General features: G+C 38.8%; 1 protein-coding gene across 1 annotated transcript; it reads right to left on the minus strand.

Annotated features, from left to right (window-relative positions):
• Nucleotides 1–917: 917 nt before the first annotated feature.
• On the minus strand, nt 918–1,172 carry LOC135277784 (cytochrome c oxidase subunit NDUFA4-like). Its single transcript, XM_064383787.1, has one exon. It carries the CDS (start codon nt 1,170–1,172, stop codon nt 918–920), a length of 255 nt encoding a protein of 84 aa, XP_064239857.1.
• Between the last annotated feature and the right edge of the window lie 19,778 nt (nt 1,173–20,950).

Here is a 20,950-nt window from a genome sequence, read left to right on the forward strand (position 1 = left end):
GGCTTTCCCATTTTAAGTCTGTTTACCCCACATCCCTTTGTCTCTACTCTGTTTACTCATGTTAATTTTGTGCTGTAGCCATCTCAGGGGGAGATCAAAGAGGAATTACCTGTTAATAGTATTTACTCTGGGCCTGGAACCTAAAGCTTTTATCATTAGTATAACCACTCTTTTAACCGTGTTAATTATCTACAAGTGTGTTAACTTAGAACCTCTGTTGTAAAATCTTGATGGAAAAAGAAAAAAAAAAAATAAAAAGAAGAACAAAAAAAAATCTTGATGGAATAAATGTGTGGCTGGACAGAGTGTCTTGGTCGATTGGTTGCATTTTGCTCTCTGAAAGCAGCCAACAGTCATCCCTAGCCCACTTGTATCACTGTAATGGTGTAAGAGTGCATTCACTCATCCATTGTTGAGTCGGGTCTGTAAGCCAAACTTCCACAGGTGGTGACCAGCATCTCAAATTGGAAGTTTCTTGGAGGTTAGTTCCAATATGCAAACTGAAACTGTATCAATGAACTGTTTATGTTTTCATATATGAAAAATCCGTTTGCCTATGCTCACCTGGAATGGAATTTTTACCTATACATGATTTTGTAGCATCATGCATTGATTATTTTAAAAATATTGCTTCACTGAGTTATGCAGACCTTTTCAAATATTGACATATTTCATGGTACAATACTAAAAATATTACATTTGTTACTATCACAATTGATCTTATCAGGAAAGTATATTTCAGAAAGCTGTAAAGCTTATGGTGGCAGATACAAGTTTTCTTTTTTCCTAAGTTTCAAATATTTATGAATGAGTGTAACCTCCAACACAATACATCAACATGATTTCAGGCATTTAGGAAATAAAAATTTCTTAGTTAAGTGGAAAATTGTGGAGATGTCTTCTGGAAGACCTTCATTCTAAAGCAGTTTTACAAGACCTTCTTTCTTTGGTTTGCTGTAATCCACATTAACTAAGTAGAACTTGTATTGATCACTGGGACCCAGTTTGTTCCTGGGCTCTGGGTTATTCTTTCTGTCCCATGTAACATCTGGATTGAACAATGCTGGATGCAAGACATACAGTGCTACTCCAGTACCTCCATCTCCAATAAGCTCAAAGAGGAGAACCATGCTCAGTTGCTTCTTGGCTTGATTGAGGATATGGTAGAGCATATTTGCAGCAGCAGCCTCTGATTCAAAAGGAGAGAACAAGTCCAGCTACCAGGCCCTGGATTAAGTAGTATCTACTACAAGTTTTGTGAAACTCAAATTTTTATGTGAAAACTTGAATTTTGTAATTGACAAATAATGCTGTCAGTTGGTTTCCTTGAAGTGACAGGCTCACTTTGTTAATTTTAGAGAAACATCTGCCAAAAACCCAAGTCTGAATAACCAAAGTTTGTCTGTCAGTAATTCTTTTCACTACAAATGGTGTTTCATGAAAAGTGTTGCTTTTAAACTGCAAAAGTGTTTGTCTTTGAGGCAGTGATTATACTTCAAGATGTAGCAGGAGTGCTTGATGCGTATTTTCCATTTGTCATACAAAATATTTAAAGACCGTGTTCTCAAGGGTCAATATTTCTAACATGAATACTTTTCACTGCTCCATATAAGACAAGTGCAACTGACATTTTTAATAAAACAGCATATGGTGGTAACAAGCACAATGCCTATTGGTACTATTTTGTGCCACTGCCTCAATTTGTGCTAAGGCAACCGTAGTCTTACACACTATATTAGTTTCCTAGGATTGCTGTTACAAACTACTACAAATCTGGTTACTTGAAACAACAGGCATTTATTCTTTAGTTCTGTAGGTCAGAAGTCTGAAATGAGTTTCACTGGGCAGAAATCAAGCTATCAGAGGGGCCCACTCTTTACAGAGACCCTAGGGCAAAGTCTGTTTCCTTGCCTTTTCCAGATTCTGAAGCTGAGTTTCTTATATTCCTTGGCTCATAATTCCTTCCTTCACCTTCAAAGCCAGCAGTATAGCATGTTGCTTTAGCCATTATGTTGCCTTCTTCTGTTCAAATCTTCCTCTGCCTGTGTTGTGGCCATCCTGAAGAGAATGAATAGATGCCCACCTGAAAATTGGTTTGGATGTCAGGACTTCGATGATGCCACACACATACCAAGAGGGTAGGAAAAGTTTTATCACTTACATAATTGAAGCTTTTCTGTGGAGAGCAGGGCAGCGCTCCCAAGCAGATTTGAAAAGGACTTGTGAGCCAGGAAAAGAAACTAGCTTGAATATTTTAAATTGCAATTAAGGGATGAGGCAAACTTTCAATGTAAAGGGCTAGACAGCAAAAATTTTAGGCTTTGTGAGCCATAAAATATCTGCCATAACTACGCAACTTAAAATGTAAAAGCGTCCATAGACTATCTATAAATAAATGAGTATACCTGTGTTTCAATACAACTTTATTTATAGATACAGGAATTTGAAATTCATCTAATTTTCATGAGCCAAAAATATTCTTACTTCTTGATTTTTGGCCAGCCATTAAAAAATGTACCAACCACTCTTAGTTCACAAGTTATATGAAAGCAGAGAATGAATTAGATTTGACCTGCAGGCTTAGTTTGACAACACCTGGATTAGTGTTTCACAATAGGTGGGAGAAATATTACATTTATTTAATGATGCATAAAACATTTCCACCACATATTATCTCATTTGATCTTTAGAACAACTCTGTAAAGTAGATATCTTCATCATACCCATTTTAAAGGTGAGAAAACTGAGGCTCAGATAGCTGCATAAGCCAGTGGTGCTAAACCCTGGGCGTATATTGGAATTATCTGGGAGGGGCTTTTAAAGAATATCAGGCTTCACACCTAGAAATTCTGAACTAATTGGTATAGGACCATGGCTGTCAAATGGGGGAGATTTTGTTCTTCCTCCCCCAGGGGACATTTGGCAATGTCTAGAGATATTTTTGGTTGTAACAACAGAGGGAGTAGTTATACTGGGATAGAGTGGGTAGAGTCCAGTGAAGCTTCTAAATATCCTACAATGGACAGGACAGCCCTTCACAGCAAATAATTACCCAGCCCAAAATGTTAGTGGTGCCAAAGCTGAGAAATCCTAGTCTAGGGCAGGGCTCAGGCATTGGTCATATGAAGAGCTCCCTAAGTGGCTTCCCATGTGATAGTTTAATATCTATTTTCTCTCTGTAGTATGAGGGCTCAGTGATAACTTGGCTAATTCATGTCAACAGACAATTGTGAATTTTCAAGAAAAGACAATTCTAGCTGCTTACTGGCAACTTTTTTTTTTTCTTCAGCTGCTAATGAGATTTTAAACGAACAGGATTGAGCTCTTTGTCCTTTGTTGTATTTGGTCCACTCTGTGGAGTAGTGTGGATAGCACCAAAGTCATAGATGAGCTCTCCTAGGTAACAGGGAGGTTTGCATGAAAGAAGCAGCCCCTACGTATTTACTTGAAGAGCTCCTGCTCTGAAACTCTTGGGAATCTGATTGGCTTAGGAAGGACTGGAAGCTTTCCAGAAGGATACAGCTAATTGTTGCTTTGAAAGGAGATGCACATGTGTGAAGGCCTGAATGGTATGAATCTGGAGAAAGAAAATGTAGAAATCGTAACTTCTTCCAGTTCAGGCTAATGAGAGGTCGTGAGACCCAGGGAATTAGTGGAGCTCATTAGGGTGTGCAAAAAGCCCTCAAGAGAGATACTGGAAAGATTTATAATGCAAGGATTCAAAACAACATAATGCAAAGGGGGAAAGAAAAGATTGTATAGGTCAGTGTTTCTCAAGGTATAGTCCTCGGATTGGCTACAACAGAGCTACATAGGATACTTGTTAAAAATGCAGATTTTTCAGACTTTGCTGAGACCTTTTGAATCCAGATCAGGGTGAAGCCCCCAGAATCTGCATGTTTAACAGGCTCTCCAAATGTTTCTGACTTACAGTCCAGTTTGAGAAGCACTTTTGTAGGCAGAACTCTTACTCTAACTGGAGGAAGATCAAGATGACAGTGCAATCTGAAATAAAGGTGTCCCTTGTCTTAGAAAAGCATGTTTTCCTGAGGAGTAGTGTGTTAATGGAAGTTTCACAAGTTTACTTTTATTGTAATTGCACTAGTGGGACTCATTATTACTTAAAAGAAGCCAAAGGTTAAGATGTTCACAGAGTGAATGTTCATATTCAATTGATCTTTTAAAATGTTCGGCGGATCTAATCTGTCTTAATCAATATTAGTTAGCTCTCTAACCTACATAAGATGTAGGCATTTAAAAAGATTCACTTTTATACTTATTTCTGTGATTCTTTAGCATTTTTGCTTTTCAAAACAGGACTGTTTTGTGTCAATTTTAAGTTTAGAAAATAGAATGAATTAGGTTTAATTAATTTTGACAACCATGATAAATGTGCTTGTTATGATTATATAAATGAAATTTTTGTGGCTTCCATATCTGTCACATATGATGTTCAAACAAAGATCTCACACTGGAGCAGAAATACACTGATTAGATGAATGACATTAAATACAAAATTGTATTGTGCTGGGTGCATTTGAATTTTACACAAAGAACTGACTTGGAGTCTGATTATCCCAGTCTGATTGCTTTGTCATTCACAGTTTTGATAAATGGTTTAATCATTTAATGAATTGATAATTTGCTATTGAGTCAACAAAATATCAAATCACAAAGCTTACTTCTAAAATTCTGAGACTAGTTGTGTCCTCATCCTTTGCATTATTTAATAGTGTATAGATAATTGTTCTATTTTTTTCTACTGTCCTTAATCACTTACACTTGATTTCATAAGACCTTCACAGGCTCTCTGTGAGATTTTCATTTTGACAGGATGATGATAATACATGGCATATTGAGAATTACAGCAATTCTAGTAGAGGAGAATAATGGCTTTATAGTATGGAAATGTAGAGTCCCTATTTAGAAAAGCAAATTGGTGGATACAAAAAATGCATTTCTGGCTCATTTCCAAATTATCTGTTCAATGAAGCCCATGTCAATCTGCAATGTTTTCAGTGTAAAGGAATCCGGAAGAATACAGAATCTTGAAGAATATTAAAGCTGGAAGGAACTTAGGAGTTCTCAAACTCAAATCTCTAAAAAACCAGGTAATTAACATAAAGAAGTGATAAGCTTCAAATTACAATATTAAGGGGCTCCTTCCCCCTGTTGTCTATGGAAATATAGGCTCATTGTTTCCAAATAGTCTGATTTTTCAAGAGATGCCAAAATCTAGTTTTCCCTATCCATCCTCCTGCTGAGTAGCCATCAGGATCTGGAACTCCTCCTGTCAGTCACAGCTAATTGCACCAGGGATAGGTGCCTGTCTTTGAGGGATGTTGCCCATTCAAATGCTGGCAGCTGACTCTTGTGACCGAGCCTGAAGATGAACAAATACAGTTTATTTCTCCAGGACATTTGACTCATGACACAAAGAAAGTTTATAAGTTGGTGGCAAGGCAGAAAGAGGTAGACACAAAGACTGAAACCAAGTTATGTTACTTGCAGAGCATTTGATAGAAAGTCACATACTTCTACGCCTGAGGTCCTCACAGCCTTAGAATCTAGACCCACCCACCATCTGAATCCCCATGCTAGGTAAGGTGATTTTTAAAATTATTTTTAAATTTTATTTCATTTATTTATGTATTTGTTTTTGAGAAGGAGTCTTGCTCTGTCACCCAGACTGGAGTGCAGCGGCACAATCTCGAGTCACTGCAAACTCTGCCTCCTGGGTTCAAGCGATTCTCCTGTATCCACCTTCCAAGTAGCTGGAATTACAGGTGGGCACCAGCACGGCTGGCTAATTTTTGTATTTTTAGTAGAGACGGGGTTTCACTATGTTGGCCAGGCTAGTCTCAAACTCCTGACCTCAGGTGATCCACCCGCCTCAGCTTCCCAAAGTGCTGGGATTACAGGCATGAGCCACTGTGCCCAGTCCTAGGTTAAATTTATTATTATTATTATTATTATTATTATTATTATTTTTGAGATGGAGTCTCGCTTTGTCACCAGGCTGGAGTGCAGTGGCATGATCTCGGCTCATTGCAACCTCCACCTCCCGGGTTCAAGTGATTCTCCTGCCTCAGCCTCCTGAGTAGCTGGAATTACAGGTGCATACCACCACAACCAGCTAATTTTGTGTTTTTAGTTGAGATGGGGTTTCACCATGTTGGTCAGGCTGGTCTCAAACTCCTGACCTCATGATCTGCCCGCCTCGGCCTCCCAAAGTGCTCGGATTACAGGTGTGAGCCACCGTGCCCGGCCTTACCCTTGTGCTTTTTGAGATAGTAGGGATTGACTAAGAAACATTGCTTTTTGTTAACTCTGCAATACTGTAACTCTGCATCTTATCTGATTAAAATTTTTGGACCCTGCTTAAAACTTTTTGAAAACTCTTTCATACTTGCTTCTTGATTTTGTTTTTATTTTTAGGTTTTTTTTTTAGAAGACTTTGGTACACTTTGGGGTTTGACAAAACACTGTTAGTGCATTTAAGGAAGAGAGGGGGAAGACATTGTACCTGGGTTTAGAATCATTATCTCTACCAGGGCCACAGTGCAAGCCCACGTCTTTAAAGACATAATGCCCATCTCAATGTGTATGTATTAGTAAAGATTCCAGCCAGAACTAGTTGGCACAATCTGAGTAGGTTAAGAAGACTTTAATATAAAGGTATGGGAATGTTTAGAGAAATCAGCAAAGGATAGTACAAGGACTTTAAGGTTAGCAACAGTGGAGGAGTTATTGCATCTTATATCCAAATGGGCAAGTAGAGGAAGCTACTTTTGTCATTAAAAGCCATTACTTATAATGACAAAAACCGCACCTACTTTTGCACCAACCTAATGTGAGTACTTACCAGAATATGAGGAACATCGCTATCTGGAAAATGACTCATATATCTGTCTGTCTTTCGATATACATAGATAGATATATGAGTTTATTAACTCACATGATTACAAGATCCCACAACAGGGCATCTTCAGGCTGAGGAGCAAGGAGAGCAAAACTGAATAACTTGGAGTCTGATGTTCGAGGGCAAGAAGCATCCAGCACGGGAGAAAGATGTAGGCTGGGAGTCTAGGCCAGTCTCTCTTTTCACATTTTTCTGCCTGCTTATATTCTACCTGCACTGGCAGCTGATTAGATGGTGCCCACCCAGATTAAGGGTGGGTCTGCTTTTCCCAGCCCACTGACTCAAATATTAATCTTCTTTGGCAACACTGTCACAGACACACCCAGGATCAACACTTCATATCCTTCAATCCAACCAAGTTGACACTCAGTATTAACCACCCCTTGACAACTTGAACCCATACACATCTCCTGAGATCATACTGAATCTTCAAATAAAGACAATAATACGGCCATAATTATGCCTAACATAATAAAACTATCCTTCGTTCAAGTGGAAACGAACCAATCCCCAACCCAAATACTATTACATAAAGTTAACAATACTTAAATGCTGATGTGAAGTCGATAAATCTTATGTAACTTTGGGCAGTATGGCCATTTTCATGATATTCATTCTTCTTAACCATGAGCATGGAATGTTTTTCCATTTGTTTGTGTCCTCTCTTACTTCCTGGAGCAGTGGTTTGTAGTTCTTGAAGAGGTCCTTCACATCCCTTGTAAGTTGTATTCCTAGGTATTTTATTTTTTTTTTAGCAATTGTGAATGGGAGTTCACTCATGATTTGGCTCTCTGTTTGTATGTTATTGGTGTAAAGGAATGCTTGTGATTTTTGCACATTGATTTTGTTTCCTGAGACTTTGCTGACGTTGCTTAAGGAGATTTTGGGCTGAGACAATGGGGTCTTCTAAATACACAATCATGTCATCTGCAAATAGGGACAATTTGACTTTCTCTTTTCCTAACTGAATATCATTTATTTCCTTCTCTTGACTGATTGCCCTGGCCAGAACTTCCAATACTATGTTAAACAGGAGTGGTGAGAGTGGACATCCTTGCCTTGTGCCAGTTTTCAAAGTGAATGCTTCCAGTTTTTGTCCATTCAGTATGATATTAGCAGAGGGTTTGTCATAAATATCTCTTATTATATTGAGGTACGTTCCATCATTATCTAGTTTATTGGGAGTTTTTAGCATGAAGGAGTGTTGAATTTTGTCAAAGACCTTCTCTGCATCTATTGAGATAATCATGTGTTTTTTGTCATAGGTTTTGTTTATGTGATGGATTACATTTATTGATTTGTGTGTGTTGAACCAGCCTTGCATCCCAGGGATGAAGCCGACTTGATCGATCATAGTGGATAAGCTTTTTGATATGCTGCTGGATTTGGTTTGCCAGTATTTTATTGAGGATTTTCACATTGATGTTCGTCAGGGATATTGGCCTCAAATTTTCTTTTTTTTGTTGTGTCTCTGCCATGTTTTGGAATTAGGATGATGTTTGCCTCATAAAATGAGTTTGGGAGGAGTCCCTCTTTTTCTATTGTTTGGAATAGTTTCAGAAGGAATGGTACCAGCTCCTCTTTGAACCTCTGGCCAAATTTGGCTATGAAACTGTCTCATCCTGGACTTCTTTCAGTTGGTATGCTATTAATTGCTGCCTCAATTTCAGAACTTGTTATTGATCTATTCAGGGATTCGACTTCTTCCTGGTTTAGTCTTGGGAGGGTGCAAGAGTCCAGGAATTTATCCATTTCCTCTACATTGTCTGGTTTATTGGCATAGAGGTGTTTATAGTATTCTCTGATGGTAGTTTGTATTTCTGTGGGATTGGTGGTGATATCCCGTTTATCATTTTTTATTGCATCTATCTGATTTATCTCTCTTTTCTTGTTTATTAGTCTGGCTGGTGGTCTATCTATTTTGTTGATCTTTTCAAAAAACCAGCTCCTAGATTCATTGATTGTTTAAAGGGTTTTTCATGTCTCTATCTCTTTCAGTTCTGCTCTGATCTTAAGTTATTTCTTGTCTTCTGTTAGCTTTTGAATTTGTTTGTTCTTGCTCCTCTAGTTCTTTTAATTGTGATGTTAGAGTGTTCAATTTAGATCTTGCCTTGCTTCTCTTGTGGGCATTTAGTGCTATGAATTTCCCTCTACACATTGCTTTAAATGTGTCCCAGAGATTCTCGTACATTGTGTCTTCATTCTCATCAGTTTCAAAGAATATGTTTATTTCTTCCTTCTTTTCGTTATTTATCTAGTAGTCATTCAAGAGCAGATTGTTCAGTTTCCATGTAGCTGTGTGGTTTTGAGTGAGTTTCTTAATCCTGAGGTCTAATTTGATTGCACTGTGGTCTGAGAGACTGTTTATTATGATTTCCATTCTTTTGCATTTGCTGAGGAATGTTTTACTTCCAATTATGTGGTTGATTTTAGAATAAGTAAGATATGGTGCTGAGAAAAATGTATATTCTGTTGATTTGCGGTGGAGAGTTCTGTAGATGTCTATTAGGTCCACTTAGTCCAGAGCTGAGTTCAAGTCCTGATATCCTTGTTAATTTTCTGTCTCGTTAATCTGTCTAATATTGACAGTGGGGTTTTAAAGGCTCTCACTATTATTGTGTGGGAGTCTAAGTCTCCTTGTAGGTCTCTAAGAACTTGCTTTATGAATCTAGGTGTTCCTATGTTGGGTGCATCTATATTTAGGATAGTTAACTCTTCTTGTTGCATTGATCCCTTTACCATTATGTAATGCCCTTCTTTGTCTTTTTTGATCTTCGTTGGTTTAAAGTCTATTTTATCAGAGACTAGGATTGCAACCCCTGCTTTTTTTTTTTGCTTTCCATTTGCTTGATAAATCTTCCTCCATCCCTTTATTTTGAGCCTATGTGTGTCTTTGCATGTGAGATCAGTCTCCTGAATATAGCACACCGATGAGGGTCTTGACTGTTTATTCAATTTGCCAGTCTGTGTCTTTTAATTGGGGCATTTAGCCCATTTACATTTAATGTTAATATTGTTATTTGTGAGTTTGATACTGCATTATAATGCTAGCTGGTTATTTTGCCCATTAGTTGATGCAGTTTTTTCATAGCATCAATGGTCTTTACGATTTGGTATGTTTTTGCAGTGGCTGGTACTGGTTGTTTTTTTCCATGTTTGGTGCTTCCTTCAGGAGCTCTTGTAAGGTAGGCCTGGTGGTGACAAAATCTCTCAGCATTTCCTTGTCTGGAAAGGATTTTATTTCTCCTTCACTTATGAAGCTTAGTTTGGCTGGATATGAAATTCTGGGTTGAAAATTCTTTTATTTAAGAATGTTGAATGCTGGCCCCCACTCTATTCTGGCTTGTAGGGTTTCTGCCGAGAGATCCACTGTTAGTCTGATGGGCTTCCCTTTGTGGGTAAGCCAACCTTTCTCTCTGGCTGCTCTTAGCATTTTTTCCTTCATTTCAACTTTGGTGAATCTGATGATTATGTGTCTTGGGGTTGCTCTTCTCGAGAAGTATCTTAGTGGTGTTCTCTGTATTTCCTTAATTTGAATGTTGACCTGCCTTGCTAGGTTGGGGAAGTTCTCCTGGATAATATCCTGAAGAGTGTTTTCTAACCTGGTTTCATTCTCTCTGTCACTTTCAGGTATACTGATCAAACGTAGATTTGGTCTTTTCACATAGTCCCATATTTCTTGGAGGCTTTGTTCATTTCTTTTCACTCTTTTTTCTCTAATCTTGTCTTCTTGGTTTATTTCATTGAATTGATCTTCAATCTCTGAAATCCTTTCTCCTGCTTGATCGATTTGGCTACTGATACTTGTGTATGCTTCACGAAGTTCTCGTGCTATGTTTTTTGGCTCCATCAGGTCATTTGTTTTCTTCTCTAAACTGGTTATTCGAGTTAGCAATTTGTCTAACCTTTTTTCAAGGTTCTTAGCTTCCTTGCATTGGGTTAGAACATGCTCCTTTAGCTCAGAGGAATTTGTTATTACCCACCTTCTGAAGCCTGCTTCTGTCAATTCGTCCAGCTCATTCTTGGTCCAGTTTTGTTCCCTTATTGATGAGGAGTTGTGATCCCTTGCAGGAGAAGAGGCATTCTGGTTTTTGGAATTTTTAGCCTTTTTGCACTGGTTTCTTCCCTTCTTTGTGGATTTACCTACCTTTGGTCTCTGAAGTTGGTGACCTTTGGGTGGGGTCTCTGAGTGGATGTCCTTTTTGTTGATGTTGATGCTATTCCTTTCTGTATGTTAGTTTTTTTTCTGACAGTCAGGCCCCTCAGCTGCAGGTCTTCTGGAGTTTGCTAAAGGTCCACTCCAGACCCTGCTTGCCTGGGTATCACTGGTGGAGGCTGCAGAACAGCAAATATTGCTGCCTGTTCCTTCCTCTGGTAGCTTTGTCCCTGAGAAGTACCTGTCAGATGCCAGCCGGAGCTCTCCTGTATGAGGTGTCTGTCAGCCCCTAGTGGGAGATGTCTTCCAGTTAGGATACATGGAGGTCAGGGATCCACTTGAGGAGGCAGTCTGTCCCTTTTCAGAGTTCAAACACTGTGTTGGGAGATCCACTGCTCTCTTCAGAGCTGCCAGGCAGGGACATTTAAATCTGCTGGAGCTGTTACCACAATCGCCCCTTTTCCCAGGTGCTCTGTCCCAGTAAGGCGGGGGCTTTATTTATAAGTCCCTGATGGGCTGCTGCCTTTTTTTCAGAGATGCCCTGACCAGCAAGAAGGGAATCTAGTGAGACTGTCTGCCTGCAGTGGCCTTGCTATGCTGCAGTGGGCTCCTCCCAGTTTGAACTTCCTGGTTGCTTTGTTTACATTGTACGGTTAAAACTGCCTACTCGAGCCTCAGCAATGGCAAACACCCCTCTCCCCACCAAGCTCCTGTGTTCCGGGTCAAGCTCAGACTGCTGTGCTGCTTGTGAGAATTTCAAGCCACTGGATCTTAGCTTACTGGTCTCTGTCAGGGTGGGACCTGCTGAGCAAGACCACTTGGCTCCCTGGCTTCAGCCCCCTTTCCAGGGGAGTGAACGATTCTGTCTTGGTGGCATTCCAGGTGCCACTGGGGTATGAAAAAAAAGAACTGCTGTGGCTAGCTCAGTGTCTGCCCAAACGGCCTCCCAGTTTTGTGCTGGACACCCAGGGCTCTTGTGGTGGTGTAGGTACTGGAAGAAATCTCCTGGTCTGTGGGTTGCAAAGGCTGTGGGAAGAGCACAGTATCCAGGCCACAGTGCAGGATACAGTCCCTAATGGCTCCCCTTGGCTAGGAGAGGGAGTTCCCCAGCCTCTTGCACTTCCCGGGTGAGGTGACACCCCACCCTGCTTTGGCTTGCCCGCCTTGGGCTGCACCCACTGTCCAACCACTCCCAATGAGATGAGCCAGGTACCTCAGTTGGAAATGCAGAAATCACCCACCTTCTGTGTCAATCCTGCTGGGAGCTACACACTGGAGCTGTTTCTATTTGAAAGGAGCCATCTTCTCTTTTTCTTTTTTGAGACAGGTTCTCACCCTTGTAAGATGCTGCACATCTTGCATCATAAAGACAAGAGCTTTCTCTGACACTTGTTTTCAAACTCCTGTGGCCACTCAATGTCACTGTGGTTTCAAGGAAATACAATGAAGGTAAGACTTCTTTGGTCTCAGCAGTGACTATAGAGACTGGGTAAGGAAAAAATAAATAGGGAAATCAACTCCAGAATTCTTTTTTTTTCCTTTGACATAGAGTCATGCTCTGTCATCCAGGCTTGAGAGCAGTGGCATGATCTCAGCTCACTGCAACCTCTGCCTTTCAGGTTCAAGTGATTCTCATGCCTCAGCCTTCTGAATAGCTGGGATTACAGGTGTGTTCCATCACTCCAGGCTAATTTTTGTATTTTTAGTAGACACAGGGTTTTGCCATGTTGGCCAGGCTGGTCCCAAACTCCTGGCTTCAAGGGATCTGCTCTCCTCGGCCTCCCAAAGTGCTGGGATTATAGGCGTGAGCCACCATGTGTGGTCAATATATTCCAAAAGTCTTAAATGCATGTGTTCTTTGAGTTATTACAATTACAGGAATTGATCCTAAGGAAATAGTCAGATATGTTATATATAAGGAAACACATACAGTATTAGTTTATAGTGTTGAAAATTTAAAAACCATCTGAATGTCTTAATATAGACTTGGTTAACTACTTAGGAAATATCTGTAAGTGAATCACAGTTCATCCGTATGTTGGAATACTATTTGACTATTTTAAATAATGATATAAAAGAATAACATAAACTGTTCATGGTATATCACTAAGTGCAAAAAGTAGGCACCAAATCACTGTGTGTTGAGTAATAGTTTACTATTCAGAGAGAGACAGGAAGGAAATAAACATATTAATGAGGATTATTTCTGGGTAGTGACGTTGGATGATTTTAACAGTTTGTGTTTTCAGATTTTTATTCCCAATTCTTTTGTATTAAGGAAGAATTATCTAGGAAGAAAAATGAAAAATTGCTATTAAAATATATTTTTTTGGTTTATTATTTTGCCTATAAAGGCAACTGAGTCAAGACAAATAGTCTGTGTTAGACAATTGTCTTTTGCTGGGACAATTAGCCCAGCCTGTAGCTTATTAGCCCTATGCTAAATTTTCATCAGCAACAATTGTGGTCAGATTGTGGCAGTTCAAATGAGAAAATTGCTGGGAAAGTCACCTTACTCCATCTTGCAGCATAAAGACAAGTGCGTTCTCTGACACTTCTTTTCAACCTCCTGTGGCCACTGAATGTCACTGTGGTTCCAAGGAAATGCAATGAAGATAAGACTTCTTTGGTCTCGGCAATGACTGTAGAGACTGGGGCAGGAAAAAACAAATAGGGAAATCAACTCCAGAATTCTCTCTTTCTTTTTTTTCTTTGGAGACAGAGTTTCACTCTGTGGCCCAGGCTGGAGTGCAGTGGCACAATCTCAGCTCACTAGAAGCTCTGTCTCTTGGGTTCAAGCGATTCTTGTGCCTCAGCCTCCTGAGTAACTGGGATTACAGGTATGCCCCACCAAGCCTGTTTAATTTTGTATTTTTAGTAGTGATGGAATTTCACCATATTGGCCAGGCTGGTTTTGAACTCCTGATCTCAGCTGATCCACCTGGCTTGGCCTCCCAAAGTTCTGGGATTATAGGCCTGAGCCACCACACCCAGCCAACTCCAGAATTCTCTAGAGGCCTAGACAGCGCCTCTGGCCTCTTATTTCTACTAACAATGCATTTAATATGATAAATTAGCAATGAGAACAAAGTGTTTGTAACAACACTTCCTAGTTTCTAACACATTCTGAGTCTCATATAGTAAGAACCAAAACCCCAGATTGTGATCCTGCTTCTGCCAAACTCTGGTCAAATTTCTCCAATGGAAAGATGGAGAAATTGAGCTCAGAGATAGAGGACAGCCTCAGGTGGCAGAAAAGGGTCACCCAATAGGCAGATTAAGAACCTGCCTAGGGCACCAGAAAAGCAAGGACATCAAATAGTAATGTTTTTTTTGGGAGGCAGAGGCTGTATAGGATTTATTGCCATACCACTAGTGTTTGATACAGTTTTGCATGTAGTAGGTGCTCATACAAAATTGAAATGACTTGCCTGACTACTATCCCTTGAATGTGGATTAGGTGACCCTCCTTTATGGTACTTATGCTTACTTCTATCATACCACTTATGGCACTGAGTTACAATGATTCATTTACATATCGGTTGGATAATGGACATTAGGGACTGTATTCTTTGACATGCTGTCAGCCCTTAGTGCAAAAGAGAAAGAGTTTTAATAATTTCTCCCTGCTCTTCCCCTATATCATACACCCAAGGGATCATGGTAACCAGATGATTCTTTTTTCTTTCTATTGTTCTTTGTTCTCAAAATGAATTGAGTTACAAGTTTGGAGAAGTTGGAGTTAAGTTGGAGCAGGAATGAGACGGCTAGGAGTAGGTAAGTTTAGTGAGGCTAGGCAGAGGTGGGTGAAGGAAAAAATCTCATTGCTGGGATGGTTGGAGAGAGAAACTGAGAATTGGAAACATGTCAAATGGGGATTGATGAAGTTGTTCGTGATGTAAATGTATTTTTTCCATCTCTCTTGTGCAGTATTTGGTATAATCTTCAATGTTTTGCTAGTAGATTTTCTTGCTGGGGGAGTTGTGAAGAAGTATTGAGGTTGGTGGGCAAAATGGATGCTGCTCATGGGTAATAGCTCATCTATGGGTTGCAGTAGCCCAATGCACATGTCTTGCAGTTCTGTGTTCTTTCCAAGAAAGCTGATTTGTCTTATTTACATAGGCCTGCCATAATTGGCTATCCTCATATCTGAGAGTCTCAGATACCAAATGTGACCTTGTATAAGGTCAACCTCAAGTGTACACAGAGTGAATGGCTACCTCTGTGGTACTGAACCCTCTTTCTTTAGCTGGGCTACTTATTTACTCAGTCATTTTTTAGGGGGACAAGGGTAAAAAGGAAAATAGATGTAGAGCGATTTACCCAGAACCATGAATCCTATTGCCCTCCTTCTCTGGACACTCTTGTCTCTTCTCTGGATTATCCTGTTTTCTATCTGGACCATCTCCACTATTGTGCCTTCCATTTTCTCAGGGACCTGCTAGATAGACTAATAAACAAGAAAAGAGAGAAGAATAAAATAGCACAATAAGAAATGATAAGAGAGATATCACCGCTAACTCCACAGAAATACAAATCATTAGTGAATACTATAAACACCTCTATGCACATAAATGAGAAAACCTAGAAGAAATGGATAAATTCCTGGGCACATACACCCTCCCAAGACTGAACCAGGAAGAAATTGAATCCCTGAATAGACCAATAATGAGTTCTGAAATTGAGGCAGTAATAAATAGCCTACCAACCAAAAAGAGCTCAGAACCAGATAGATTCACAGTTGAATTCTACCAGAGGTACAAAAATGAAATGGTACCATTTCTACTGAAACTATTCCAGGCAATTAAAAAGGAGGGACTCCTCCATAACATATTTTATGAGGCTAGCATCATCCTGATATCAAAACCTGGCAGAGATACAACAAAAATGAAACCTCAGGCCAATATCCTTGATGAACATCGATGCAAAAATCTTCAACAAAATGCTGGCAAACCGAATACACCAGCACATCAAAAAGCTTATTCACCATGATCAAGTAGGTTTCATCCCCAGGATGCAAGGTTGGTTCAACATATGCAAATCAATAAATGTAATTCATCACATGAATAGAGCTAAAGACAAAAAGCACATGATTATCTCAATGGACACAGAAAAGATCTTTGATATAATTCAACATTCATTCATGTTAAAAACTCAATAAATTAGCTATTGAAGGAACAAACCTCAACATAATAAAAAAGCCATGTATGACAAACCTATAGCAAATATACATGCACAAAAGCTGAAAGCATTCCCCTTGAAAACTGGCACAAGCATCCCCTCTCTCACCAATCCTATTCAACATAGGATTGGAAGTTCTGGTCAGGGCAATCAGGCAAATGAAAGAAATAAAGTGTATTCAAATAGGAAGAGAGGAAGTCAAATTACCTTTGTTTGCAGATGGCATGATCCTGTATCCAGAAAACCCTATCATCTCAGCTCAAAAGCTTCTTAAGCTGATAAACAACTTCAGCAAAGTCTCAGGATACAAAATCAATGTGCAAAAATTTCTAGCATTTCTGTACACCAACAACAGGCAAGCAGAGAGCCAAATCATAAATAAACTCCCATTCACAGTTGCTACAAAGAGAATAAAATACCTAGGAATACAGCTACAAAGGGCACTGAAGGACCTCTTCAAGGAGAACTACAAACCACTACTCAAGGAAGTCAGAGAGGACACAAACAAATAGAAAACGATTCCATGTTCATGGATAGGAAGAGTCAGTATCATGAAAATGCCCATACCACCCAAAGTAATTTATAGATTCAATGCTAATCCCATTAAACTACCATTGACATTCTTCACAGAATTAGAAAAAGCTATGTTATAATTAGTGCCAAAAAGAGCCTGAATAGCCAAGACAATCCTAAGCAAAAAAGAACAAAGCTGGAAGTATCACTCCACCCAACTTCAAACTACGCTACAAGTCTACAGTAACCAAAATACCATGTTACTGGTAAAAACACAGACACATAGACCAATGGAACAGAATAGAGAACTCAGAAATAAGATCACACACCTACAATCATCTGATCTTTGACAAACTTGATAAAGACAAGCAATGGGGAAAAGATTCCCTGTTTAATAAATGGTGGTGGGAGAACTCGCTAGCCATATGTGGAAATTGAAACTGGACCCCTTCCTTACACCTTATACAAAAATTAATTCAAGATGGATTAAAAAGACTTAATTGTAAAACCCAAAACTATAAAAACCTAGAAGAAAATCTCAGCAATACCATTCAGGACATAGGCATGGGCAAATATTTCATGATGGAAACACCAAAAGCAATTGCAACAAAAGCAAGAATTGACAAATGGGATATCATTAAACTAAAGAGTTTCTGCACTGCAAAATAAACTATCAACAGAGTAAACAACCTCCAGAATAGGAGAACATTTTTGGAAACTGTGCATATGACAAAGGTCTAATATCCAGAGTCTACAAGGAATTTAAACAAATTTACAAGAAAAAATCAAACAACCCAATTAAAAAGTGGGCAAAGGACATGAACAGACACTTCTCAAAAGAAGACATTCATGCAACCGACAAACGTTTGAATAAAATTCAACATCTCTGATCATTAGAGAAATGCAAATCAAAACCACAATGAGATACCATCTCATGCCAGTCAGAATGACAATTATTCATAATAAAGGCAAAAAATAATAGATGCTGACAAGGCTGTGGAGAAAAAAGAATACTTTTACACTGTTGGTGGGAGTGTAAATTAGTTCAACCATTGTAGAAGACAATGTGGTTATTCCCCAAAGATCTAGAGGCAGAAATACCACCTGACCCAGCAATCTCATTACTAGGTGTATACCCAAAGGAATAGAAATATTTCTATTATAAAGATACATGCATGTGAATGTTCATTGCAGCACTATTCACAATAACAAAGACATGGAATCAACCCAAGTGCCCATCAATGATAGACTGGATAAAGAAAATGTGGTACATGTACATCATGGAATATTATGCAGCCATTGAAAGGATGGCGATCATGTCCTTTGCAGGGACATAGATAGAGCTGGAAGCCATTATCCTCAGCAAACTAACACAGGAATAGACAACCAAACACCGTATAGTCTCACTTATATGCGGGGGCTGAATGATGAGAATACATGGACACACTGGGGGGAACAACACACATTGGGGCCTATCATGGGGGTTGGGGAGTGAGAAAGCCTCAGGAAGAATAGCTAATGGATGCTGAGCTTAATACCTAGGAGATGGGTTGATCTGTGCAGCAAACCACCATGGCACTCGTTTACCTATGTAACAAACCTGCACATCCTGCACATGTACCAGGAACTTAAAATAAAAGTTGAAGAAAAAAAAGACTGAAAGCTAAACAAGTGTCGGTGAGGATGTCGAGAAAAGGGGACCCTTGTTCACTGTTAGTGGGAATGTAAATTAGTATAGATATTATGGAAAACTGTTTGAAGGTTTCTAAGAAGAAACTAAAAGTAGAACTATCATATGATCCTGCAGTTCCAGTACTGTGTATATATTCAAAGGAATTGGAATCAGTATGTCAAAAATATATCTGTCCTCCCATATTTATTGCTGCATTATTTGCAATAGCCAAGTTATAGAATCAACCTAAGTTTCCATGAACAGATGAATTGAAAAAGAAAATGTGGGATATATATGAACAATGGAATACTATTCAGACTTAAAAAGAAAAAAAATTCGGTCATTTTCAATGACATGGATGGAATTTGGGAGAATTATGCTAAGTGAAGTAAACCAGGCACAGAAAGACAAATACTGAATATTCTCACTTGTATGTGGAATCTAAAACAATTAAACTCATAGATGCAGAGAGTAAATAGTGGTTACTAGAGGCTGGAGGGTGGGGAAAAGGAGAGTGGTGAAGTGTACAAAGCTTCAGTTAGATAGAAGGAATAAAATTTTTTCTTCTTATCTATTGCACAGAATGATGAATATAGTTAATAAATAGTGTATTATACATTTCAAAATCTCTACAAGAGTAAATTTCAAATGTTCTGATCTCAAAAAATGATTAAGTATTTAAGGCAATGGAGATGTTAATTAACTTGATTCCACATTGCATTTATAAATTATAAACATCAGTTTATATATCATAAATATATACAACTATAACTGTCAATTTATAATAAAAATGGCCAAATGACCCGAATGGACATTCCTCCAAAGAAGACATGCAAATGGCCAGCAGGCCTATGAATAGATGCTCAACATCACTAATCATTGGGAAAACATAAATTAAAACCATAATAAAATATCACCTCACATCTATTAGAGTATCTCTTATTTTAAAAAAAGATAACAAGTGTTGGTGAGGATGTAGAGAAAAGGGAACTTTGGTACACTGTTGGCAGGAATGTTAATTGGTATAGCCATTATGGAAAACAGTATGGAGGTTCCTCATAAAATTAAAAATAATACTGCCATATGATTCAGCAATCCTTCTTTTGGGTATTTACCCAAAGGAATGCAAATCTGTATCTCAGAGCAGTACCTGCACTTGCATGTTAATGTCAGCATTTTTCATGATAGCCAAGATATGGTATCCATTGATGGATGACTGGATACAGAAAATGTGATACTCTGCAGCCTTAGAAAGAAAGGAAATCCTGGCATTTGAGACAACATAGATGGACCTGCAGGACATTATGCTAAGCAAAATAAACCCAACACAGAGACAATACTGTATGATCTCACTTATATATGGAATCTATATTATTCAAACTCATAGAAGCCGAGAGCAGAATGGTGGTTGCCAGAGGCTGGCAGAGGGGGAAATTGGGAGATGATAACCAAGATAAATAGTTCTCAGGATCTACTATACACATAGTGCCTATAGCTAACAATATTGTATACTTAAAATGTTTTTTAAAGATATTAAGTGTTCTTACACACACAGACACATGCACACACACACACAGAGTAAAGGGGCAGGAAGAAACTTTATGAGATTATGGTAGTGGTTTCACAGGTGTATACTTATCTCCAAACTTATCACGTTGTATGCATTAAATAAGTACAACTTTTTACATGCCAATTATATTTTCACGAAGTGATTTTTTAAAAAGTTTATCGCAAGGAAAACAAAATCATTCTATTTTTAGTATTGTGTTGTTATATCAGCTCATCATCGTTCTAAAACACTGTAAATGTGCTCTATGTGGACTCATACCACAGCCCCAAATTCAAGTTAGAATCTTGTTTTTTCCAGTTAAATCTTGTTCAAGTGATGGCAAACCTCATTACACTCCTAAACAAAGATTGAATTGTTCTGGCGGTGGGAATGTTCACACATATATAGCTGTACTATGACTTGTCCTTCTTGAGTGCAAGTTGATCTAGCTGAGGTAGGGGTGAGATTGGCACTGAAGCCAAGGGTGCAATCCATGCCTATGGAAAGCCGGTTGACCCGTACTGGTACTGAGTACATGAAGATTGCAGCCTCATTAACAATAAGCACAAATCAGTTGAGTTGATGATCCCAGGCAAAAAAAAAAAAAAGCCTGAGAATATAACATGTTGTTTTGTTGAAAAATAACAGTGAAGCAAAAACTGTTTCAATTGTGATAAAAGATCCTAGACATGGAAGAGAAAAGTCACATTTTTTGTCATTCTAACTTGATTCTATGGCTTCTAAAGATTGTATTCTATGGGAAATTTCACTTGACTGGTTTATTAGAGCTTTAGATTTTCTTGAGCAAATAAAAGTAAGGTTGTCGAAAAGTTGCCAAACCTCTTGACACTTGATTCAAGGAATTCTGAATCTCTCTGGTACAGAAAAGCTATCCTTTCTTTAGGTGGCTAGAAATTGAATCTTTTGTCTTCATAGAAAGCCACAGAAGGCCTTTGT

Source organism: Aotus nancymaae, unplaced genomic scaffold (assembly GCF_030222135.1).
Source record: "Aotus nancymaae isolate 86718 unplaced genomic scaffold, 86718_ANA_hifiasm-v0.15.2.pri h1tg000004l, whole genome shotgun sequence".
Lineage (NCBI taxonomy): Eukaryota > Metazoa > Chordata > Mammalia > Primates > Aotidae > Aotus > Aotus nancymaae.